At 39.7% G+C, this 10,548-nt stretch overlaps 2 protein-coding genes across 2 annotated transcripts in view; both read right to left on the bottom strand.

Moving 5' to 3' along the window:
* The window catches only part of LOC108166758 (stonustoxin subunit beta-like), a gene marked incomplete at its 5' end in the record, with an annotated part of 12,825 nt that extends 3,716 nt beyond the window's left edge, over positions 1-9,109 (bottom strand). Inside the window, 3 exons of the mRNA XM_017307770.1 lie at positions 3,646-3,692; positions 4,557-4,730; positions 9,072-9,109. Of these exons, the coding sequence (XP_017163259.1) occupies positions 3,646-3,692; positions 4,557-4,730; positions 9,072-9,109 (259 nt within the window). The remainder of the gene's footprint in view (positions 1-3,645; positions 3,693-4,556; positions 4,731-9,071) is intronic.
* Positions 9,110-9,211: 102 nt separating this feature from the next.
* Positions 9,212-10,487, bottom strand: LOC108166753 (protein NLRC3-like; the record flags this gene model as incomplete). Its single annotated transcript, XM_017307747.1, has 2 exons — positions 9,709-10,487; positions 9,212-9,245 (listed from the first exon to the last, which is right to left on the bottom strand). Coding segments are annotated over exons 1-2 (813 nt in total), but the record flags the coding sequence as incomplete, so codon positions are not given.
* Positions 10,488-10,548: the final 61 nt, after the last annotated feature.

Consider the following 10,548-nt stretch of genomic DNA (forward strand, 5'->3'; position numbering starts at 1 on the left):
AGTGAAACCCATGGATGGATGAATGAGACCAAGGACTCAGAGGGAATCTATCAGCTGCTCTGTTTGCAGTAGAAACTTGATGTTCATGAAATTATTTTACAACAATTGTGGATAATTTAGTAGAGTTGGATCAGGTGGTTTTATAACGAGCATTTTATTAGACTATGTAATCATACAAATCTAATAAAACAAAGTCAAACTAAATCAGATTTAGATGCTCAGATTGGAATCAACTGTAGAAAGACTTGAAGGAAATTCTCTCCTCTCTTGTCTCTTAATCAGTTTATGATTTGTTTTGTAAGCTTTGATTAATATCAAGTTGTAGTTTAGTCCTATTTCTACATTTGTGGTTGTCTTTGCTTTTTTTCTTCTTCCTTTATTATCTACATTTTATATTAATTGCATTTTGATGTAGTTTTGATCTGTAATTGTTTGTGTATTGTCTCGGCTAGGTCTCTTCAAAGGTTGATTTTTCATCTCACTGAGACACAATTGGTTAAATGAAGAGTATATAAATAGATATACAGTAAATGTCATGTAAAAACAGCTGCTTGGTTTTAAATCTTTAAATTAGATGTTAAAATCTTTTCTCTACTTGTGAAATTGACACAAATCCTTCTTTAAAAATGGACGCAGTAAACAGAGAAGACATGGCATCTCATTAACAGTCATCAGATATTTGCCTCTAATTTTCCAGCACAACACAGAAACTCGATGATATTAAATGTTGTAATAATCCAGCAGGTCTGGCTGGACCAGCAGCCACACATGGCCAAGGTGATTTCTGTAAGGTGACAGGAGTTCTTGCATGCCATGTAGATGGCTTTGTATGGGGTGGTTCAGAAATGTTTTCTTCAGCTATTATCCCCCAACTGAAAACTGCTTTTCAAGTTGGACGAGAAGAACATAACAGCTTCAACTACATTGGAATGGAGGTTAATTCTCTGCAGAATGAAATCAGAGTACAACAGCGTGCATACATTAAAAACCTACAGCCCATTCCTATGGATCCCATCAGAGCACCACAGCAGGAGGCTCCATTAACAGACACAGAAATGGACGTTAAAATCCAAGATTGGACAGATTCTGTGGGTAGCAAGACAGAGCAGACCTGACATCATGTGTGACATATCCATCTTGGCGTCAAACACAAAACATGCTACAATTCAAACATTACACTGTGCGAACAAACTGATCAGAAAACTTAAATCTGAGGAAGTTACCCTCAGATTCCAATGCTTAGGAGACATCAAATACCACAAGCTAGTGGTGTTCAGCGATTCCTCAATGGGAAACCTCTCAGATGGAGGGACACAAGGAGGACATTTTGTCATGCTGATGGGAGAAGACGGAAAATTTTCACCCATATGCTGGCAATCCAGAAGGATTAGGAGAGTGGTACGAAGCACATTAGCCGGAGAGACTTTAGCACTAGCAGATGGGATTGACATTGCTGTCTTTCTTACTACACTCTATTCAGAGCTCATGGTTGGGGATGGCATGCACAACATCCTACCCATTACCTGTGTAACGGACAACCATTCCCTCCTTGATGCTGTCAAATCTACAAAATGTGTAACTGAAAAGAGACTTCGGCTTGAGGTCAGTAGCATCAAAGAACTTATGGGTTCTGGGACAATTCAAGAAATCATATGGACACGTACCAAAGGCCAACTTGCTAACTGCTGAACAAAAGTGGGGGGGTCTGCCCTTGGACTGCTGAGAGCCCTAAGTGAAGGGAAATGGCAATTTAAAGATTAAAACAAACAAACAAAAACACTACTGTTCCTTACATAAGTTAAGTTCTAGTAAACGGAGCTAAAATAAGTAAAGTTAAAATGCTACTACTAAATGTTGTTCTAGTTCGTTATGTGTTCTTTAAAGAAAGAGGTGAGATTGTTAAGTTGTAAGTAGCATACTGCGCAAGTGTGAGATGTAAGGTAGTGGGAGGCGGGGCTAGAGCTGTAGTTTTGTAAATTCTGTGGTGTGTGGAGCGCGGGAGAGCATGTTGTTAACCGTTAATGGCGACCATTAAAGTGTGGATGCCAACGTCAGCAGTGCCATTATTGAATCAAGAGATAGGTCACCATCAGGAAGTTTGAACCTCTGCAACAAACTGCATTTTAATCACAACCAGCTGCTGATTTTACTGAGTTTTGGGATTTCCAGTTAAATCCTTTATTTTCCGGTTTGGGTTGAATCAGGTGTGGCCCACGTTGGGCTGTGGCGGGTCATATCCATGTTGGTTTATTCTCAGCTAAAATAGGTTTACTGTTGTTATCAAATGTAAAATATGTCAGAGATGAAGCAATCAGAGCTTTTCTGTCCAACACTGATCTCCAGTTTTCATTCTGCTCTGATCTTCCAGTTCCTGGATTTTTTCTCCAGAGAGAAAAATGTTCTGCAGGTTCTGAGTTTCAAGTAGAAGTTCTGAATGAAACAGAAAATATTAAGATTTTATCACTTTATGCTTCAAAGCATTGGCCTCTGACCTTCATGGGATGGGAATATTTTAGTTTAATTAGGACTTTCTGAAAGGCAGAGTTGATGAAATATATTTTTAATCCAAATATTTAAATTTGAACAGGAAAAGAACAGAATCAGCAGCAAATGAACCAAATGCAGAAGAAAAATGTTTTTAATTCTCTAAAACACATGAAGAAAAACTGCAGCAAATAAACAAAAGGAAGATTTAATATTCAAATCTGATGAGTTTAGAAAAATAGGAGCYGACAGAAACAGAAAATGTTCAGTGAGAAAAACTGATCAACATTTCAATGAAATCTGATGAATGAAAGGAAAAAAATAAGAGAAACAACATCTTGATATTCAGTGTGAAGCTTTGACTGGAAACAAACAGGAAAAATAAGAAAAGTTTCACCAAGAAATAGATTGTAGAGATGAACTATCTGTTCAACAGTGAGAGAGTTTCTCTGACGGGAGAAAAAACGTTATACTCTTTAGACTCAAATCAGCAAAGTATCACTGAGGAACCAAAACTGGACCAGAATCCAAATCCGGGAATCAGAGGTTCAGTGAATGTGGTGTTGAAGGTGTGGAGGAGGATCAATGAGTCAGAGGAGACTCTGTAGAAGGACAGAATGCAAGCAGGATAGTCCACATACACTGATACTCTGTTAGAGTCAGAGGAGGAGGAGGAGAGACGAGTTTCTATGTTATTGTGCCAGACAGAGTAACCATGATTAGAGCATCTCAGACTCCAGGACTGATCATTCCCTCCAAACAAACAGTCTCCACTGTCTCCTTTCCTCCTGATTCTTCTGTAACTCACTGATATATTAACTCTTCCTCTCCACTCGACYTCCCAGTAACAGCGACCAGTCAGACCAGTTCTACACAGCAGCTGAGGACGATCAAATCTGTCTGGATGATCAGGATATGACTGAAGCTCCTCCACAYRTGTCACYTTYCTGTTSTCTTCAGACAGTTYRAKYTYTCTGYTCACTGTGTTTGTGTCGATGGTGAGTTGACAGGAATCTRATGGAGAGAASAAAYAYAATYCAGCTGCAGTTATTGATCATTTATTGATCTTTGATGATGATCCTGAATGAGTGAAGTGACAGTTTGAAGATGGTTGAATGTGAGCTGCTTTGTTGTCATGAATCAGATGAAAAACACACTTACACTTCCTCAGACCTGGTGTCAAGAATCGGCCTCCAGCAGGCTCCACCCTGAAAGGAGGAGGGGGGTCAGACCATCAGTCTCTTTCAGCAGCAAACATGGACATTACATGTCTCTCAGACACACATTGTCCTCCACTGAGACAGGRACAGTCCAACATYTGGMYTGCAAACTGCAGTGGATGTAGGAAGGACAGTTAGTGCTGCTGCAGCACAACTCATTTCTCCAAATACAGGAAAAGCTCAAACAGAGAAGTGAAAGGAAATCCCTCAGTAACAACCTGAAGAAACTCACTGAAGCCTAAAAGGACATCAGGAAACTAAGGAAACATTTCTGGAATCATTAAAAAGGAGAAGCTGCATCACATTCAACAAAGAGTTCAACAAGAACCAAATATTTGATCTCTGAGCTCAGACTCACAAACCAGGGAGACGCTTCCATCATCACACACCTCTGACAAACACCTCCAACCTTTCAGCACTTCCTCTACCAACCAACACCACCAGGTGGCGCTGCACCACCTGACCAACATAGAGATACTTTTCTTCTCATCTTTGCTCTTTGGGGCTGATTGGTCTGGAGCTCCATCAAATATTTTTTTAAAGTCCTTTCTGTCATCAGTAGATCATCATGGAAATCTAACTGAACTTCTCTTTTATTAATTTAGTCAGAGTCCCTATTAAACTCTATTAAATCCATCCCACTCTTTAATTTTCCTTGTGAGCTGTTCTTAGTCAGGAGAATATTCCAGAAAACTGGGTACTGATCTCTGCCTCCAGACGAGGAGTCTAAATATTTAATTATCAAACTAAATATTTATCTTCAAACTAAATGTTTCCCATCAGACTGACTAAAGACGTTTCTCCTCTTCCTCTATCAGACCTTCTCTGCTCCTGCAGCAGGTTCCTCCATACCTGAGAGCTTCCAGTCTCCAGTCTGGATCCTTCAGTCCAGCCGACAGCAGCTTCACTCCCGAGTCTCCTGGATGATTGTAGCTCAGGTCCAACTCTTTCAAATGGGAGGGGTTAAAGGTCAGAGCTGAGGCCAGAGAAGCACAGCCTTCCTCTGAGATCAAACAGCCTGATAAGCTGCAGACACACAATACATCACATGATGAGAAAATGAGAACATTGAGGTAGAGCCCAAGGTCTGAACTGGACATTTATAGGAGAGGAAAAAAGTCAATAAATTAACCCGCCAGTAATACAAAATAGTAATAACACTCTCATGTAGTTCTGTGTGTAATAAAAATCAATATTTGTCACATGAMGAACAGATCAGAATAGAAACATCCTTCATTGATCCACAGAAGGGAGTTCAGGTTTACCAGCAACAAGTTTAAATGGAAGAATCAGATATTCAAGAAAAGGTCAAATAATTGGAGACTGTAGAGTAATGAGACATTTACAACAGAGGATTAATAATGCTGTACGTTTAATAAAAACAGCATGAGTTTCAAAGAAATGTGCACCTGAGTAAAGCAATTTATAATCATCTATAAGATGTGTATATTTGGACCCGAACAGCTAAGCGCTGCGAAGGCCTATTTAAATTGTGCTGTAAATTATTACACAGTAAAAATGCCAGTGTTGAATTAACACCCAAAAGTGTCTATATGTGTCCAAGTCAGCAGGTGTTAAAGTAACACTTTTGAAAGTTTCAAAAGATTGACACCAATTTTTTTGTTAAATTAACATTGGTCTATAATACTGAAATGGGTTTAAGAAAAGTTAAACTTTCCATTTCTGTGTATTGTTTTGATTATTTTCCACTGGATTTGATTGATATTGACACCTTGTGGGTCAATTATTTACTTTTTTAACACCACATTATGTTTTGTTATCAACACTACACTGGTGTTACTTTTAATATATTTTAACACTAACACCGTTGTAAATGTTGATGTGACACTCTGTGTTGTATTTAACAMCAGCTGACTAGGACCACTGAGCAACAGTCCAGTGCTGCTTCTCTGTAGCCCAGGTCAGGCGCCTCTGCTGCTGTTTCTGGTTCAAAAGTGGTTTGACTTGGGGAATGCGGCACCTTTAGCCCCTTTCATGCACACGCCTGTGCACAGTGACTCTGGATGTTTCTACTCCTGACTCAGTCCACTGCTTCCCCCAAGATCTGGAATCGGCCCTTCTTCAGCATCTTCCTCAGGGTCCGGTCATCTCTTCTCATTGTGCAGCGTTTTCTGCCACACTTTTTCCTTCCCACAGACTTCCCACTGAGGTGCCTTGATACAACACTCTGGGAACAGCCTATTCGTTCAGAAATTTCTTTCTGTGTCTCACCCTCTTACTTGAGGGCGTCAATTATGGCCTTCTGGACAGCAGTCAGGTTGGCAGTCTTACCCATGATTGCGGTTTTGAGTAATGAATCAGGCTGGGAGTTTTTAAAAGCCTCAGGAATCTTTTGCAGGTGTTTAGAGTTACTCCGTTGATTCAGATGATTAGGTTAACTGCTCGTTCAGAGAACCTTTTCATGGTATGTTAATTTTTTGAGACAGGGATTTGGGGTTTTCATGAGCTGTATGCCAAAATCATCAGTATTACAACAATAAAAGACATGAAATATTTCAGTGGGTGTGCAATGAATCTAAAATATATGACAGTTTAATTTTTATCATTACATTATGAAAAATAATGAACAATATGCTAATTTTTTGAGAAGGACCTGTAAATGTATTTATATTACTTTAATTTAACCAACTGTGTCTCAGTGAGATGAAAAATCCATCTTTCAAGAGATCTGGCCGAGACTGGCAGCAATAAACACAAATCCAAACTAGACATCAAAATACTATTAATATCAAATATGGAAAATAAAGTAAGAATAAAAGCAACCACAAATGTAGAAATAGGACTAAACTACAATTTGATATTAATCAAAGCACTTACAAAACAAACCTTACTCATAAATTGATTAAGAGACAAGAGAGAATTTCCTTCAAGTCTTTCTATAGTTGATTCCAATCTGAGCAATCTAAATAAATTTAATTTTCCTTTTTTATATTTGTATGATTGTATAGTCTAATAAAATGCTCATTTTTATTATTAGACTATATAATGTGTAACTAGAGAGTTACTTTTGGATGTTAATTCAACACCTGCATTTTTATTGTGTATKCTTCCGTAAAATAAATGGGCTTTTTGGAGGCTTTATCACATTCAAAAACTCACCAAACTCGGCGGACGCGTCGAGACTGTAAAAAATTTACATATTTTAAGGTCGTTGGAAAAATCACAAAAGGAACGGCTCAACAGCGCCACCTAGCTACTTTCAAAAGACACTTTCCTATTAACGTACTTTATCATAGAGACTTGAAATTTGGTACACTTGTAGGGCTTCCCAAAATGCTCAGAATTTACAATTAATGTCATAGTGCAAGTATGACAAGAAGTTGGCCATTTTGGATTGAACTTATGATTTTGACACCATTACAGCCTTCACATTTGATCAAACTCTTCCTAGGGATTTTGATCGATCGACTTCAAACTTGGTCAGATTGTTCATAAGGCATGGCTGATTAAAAGTTATCAAAGGTTTGTGTTTTCGTGCTTGCTAAAGGGGGGATTTGCTGGGGTCAAAGTTCACCTATTCGCCAGGAATCTTCCTACGCAAAAATGCACAGAGGCACCAAACTTTCAGTGATTGATCATCAACACGTGCCCTACAATACCCAATGGTCAAATGATGACATCACTTAGGCCACGCCCCCTGAGAAGAGGAAGTGTCATATTTTACCGTGAATGGTCGCTATCTGATCCCTTTGACCTAATCAACATGAAACTGTGTCCAGAGACAGAAAACATGTTGGTGTGTTGTGGATTCAAACCCCGTTTGGTTTCGATGGAATAGATGGGCATGGCGAAGTGACGTGTACCGCCGTCGCCTTACGTTTGGCAGTGAATTCCACAGTTGMAAGCCAAGCTGCACCAAACTCATTAGGATGGATCCTTATTGGCCCTCCAAGAGGAATCCATAACAATATTGGGTTGGCATGGCCTAATTTCTCTATAGCGCCCCCTAGAATATTTTAAATGATCAGCCCGACGCCATGCTTTGATCTAGAATGATGAAACTCTGTACACGTGTATCATGTTAGGACGTACAAAAAAAGTCTCTTGGAGCCACAGTCCAAACCCAACAGGAAGTCGTCCATTTTCTGCTTTTCATAGATGTCGCATCKGATCGAACTCCTCCTACAGCTTTTGAGATACAGACTTCAAACTCACTCAGCAGAGTGCTGAGATATTGAAGGTCAAAWGTTATCAAAGGATTTTTTTGTATGTCAAAGCATGTGGGCGTTGCTAAGTGCCAAAATCTGACTATTCGCCATAAACCTCAAAGTGAGAACTTTCACACACAAGGTCATAGCTACATCAGACTTCCTACGTCTCACTACTGCAATGTCCTCATCACATTTAGGTAGGTCGGAGTGGCGCTTGGCTGCGAGGGCTGCTCGAGGCTGCTTGCAGCTTTAATTTTATGTTGAAACAGAAATAGACTATTTAAAATAAATGTAAAAAGACACCAGGTAACGGCCAGAATGTATAAAATTAATGAGCTTGTTGGGACCTAGGGGTGCACCAATTTATTGGTGCCGATTTCCTTAATTTTAGGAGATGGGTATTCGGCCGATTTTTACATGTGAAGCTGATCTTATCCACCAATGTTATCAACCTTGACAAAAGTGTAAAAATCAACCACTGTGCTTTTCTTTTCTCCCCTGAGAAAAGTTTGACTGACAAACCAGCCAACCAGCTCATGTCTGCATATTTACAGTTAACAATAATCGCACAATTGTTGCCAATTCAGTAACTTTCTTGACATATTGAGCAACATTTCAGACAAAAACATATCGGCCAAAATCGGAATCGGTAAATTAGACTTTCTAAAAGATTGGTAATCCATGATCTGCCCGAAAGCTGCAATTAGTGCAGCCCTATTGGGAGCAGTTCTGGTTAGAAAGTCCAACAACTGCTGGGAGAAAGGATCTGCAATAAAGCTCATTTGTGCGGCTAGGATGCAGCAATCAGTCAAGTATCCAGAGTTACACTATCAATGAAGTCTGACCACTGCCTTTCTAAACACCTCTGTTCTTGGTTCTGTCAGTATGGAGGGAATGAAAACCTGGAACATTGGAACGTTTATATGTAGAAAATTGTTAGTGACAGGATGCCACTTGTTGCTCATCCTATCACAGTTTGATGCTGGAATCCACTGAGTTCCTGACTGCAAGAGATTATTTCACAAATGTTTGTAAAAACAGTCTGCATGCCTAGGTGCTGCTACTTTCATAAACTTGTGGCCATGGAAGTTACTGGAACACCTGATTCCCATMATTTGGATGGTGGTCAAATGCTTTTGACAATCTATGCTAGCAGCTAGTGGATAGAAATCACCAGGATTTGGTCACATTTTACCTGAGAGTTTCCAGGTTGCAGTTTGGACTCTTCAGTCCAGCAGAGAGAAGCTTCACTCCTGAATCCTGCAGGTTGTTGTTACTCAGGTCCAGTTCTCTGAGACTGGAGGACTGGGAGCTGAGAACTGAGGACAGAGCTTCACAGCTTCTCTCTGAGAGGTTACAGCCACTCAGTCTGAGGAGACAGGAAGGAAAATATATTATTAAACAATTCATCAGAATTTATGTTATTTCAAATCAACAATGCTTTTATTGGACAGAGAAGGAACCATCTAATTTTACACAACCTTTGTATTTGTTGTGAACTGGTTCATTTTATAGTTGGGCCTCCAGCCTTAAATGACAGAACTACAAGTAACATGGAGGGTGGAAAGAGAATTATAAAATTGCAGAATTACACAATTAATTACATTAATCCAATTTAAATTTTAACATAAAGTTCAGGAGTTTTGCTGCTTGAATATGTAACATTATGTTCAGGTGCTGAAGGAAGTCTGTTTATGTTTTGCGCATCCCCCCCAGTGGGACACTTTGAAGAGACAAAGCACCAATATATAAACTGAAACATGAATATTTATCTCATAATTAGCAGATTTCTACCTATCAAAAATTACTGTAGTAACAATGTGTGTCCTTACAGAGCTTTGTTGTAGGCTTTAACAACAGGCAGCAGCCTCATAAGAGCCTCTTCTGAAGCAGAGTATTTCTTCAGGTCAAACACATCCAGATCTTTTCCTAATGACAGTAAGATGAAGACCAGAGCTGACCACTGAGCAGGAGACAGTTCATCTGTGGAGAGACTTCCTGAACTCAGAGACTGTTGGATCTCCTCCACTAGAGAACGATCATTCAGTTCATTCAGACAGTGGAAAAGAYTGATGCTTTTCTCTGCAGATACATTCTCAGTGATCTTCTCCTTGATGTACTGAACTGTTTCCTGATTGGTCTGCGAGCTACTTACTGTCTGTGTCAGCAGACCTTGTAGGAGTCTCCGATTGATCTGCAGAGAAAGTCCCAGGAGGAAACGGACGAACAAGTCCAGGTGTCCATTTGGACTCTGTAAGGACTGGTCAACAGCACTCTGGTGGAGATCAATTATATTTGACTTGCTACAAAATATAGAGAACATTGTARAGAAAAAGTATGGTTGATTTTTTTCCAATAGGTTGACTCCAGAGTTGATGAAGGTCAGATGAACATGAAGAGCAGCCAGAAACTCCTGAACACTCAGATGGACAAAGCAGAACACMTTGTCCTGGTACAGCCCTCTCTCCTCTCTAAAGATCTGTGTGAACACTCCTGAGTACACTGAGGCTGCTCTGATATCGATGCCACACTCTGTCAGGTCTGATTCATAAAAGATCAGGTTTCCTTTCTGCAGCTGAACAAAAGCCAGTTTTCCCAGAGACTCGATCATCTTCCTGCTCTCTGGACTCCAGTGTGGATCTGTTTCAGCTCCTCCATCATACTTGACCTTC

This window comes from Poecilia reticulata, linkage group LG12, assembly GCF_000633615.1.
Source record: "Poecilia reticulata strain Guanapo linkage group LG12, Guppy_female_1.0+MT, whole genome shotgun sequence".
Classification (NCBI taxonomy): Eukaryota; Metazoa; Chordata; class Actinopteri; order Cyprinodontiformes; family Poeciliidae; genus Poecilia; species Poecilia reticulata.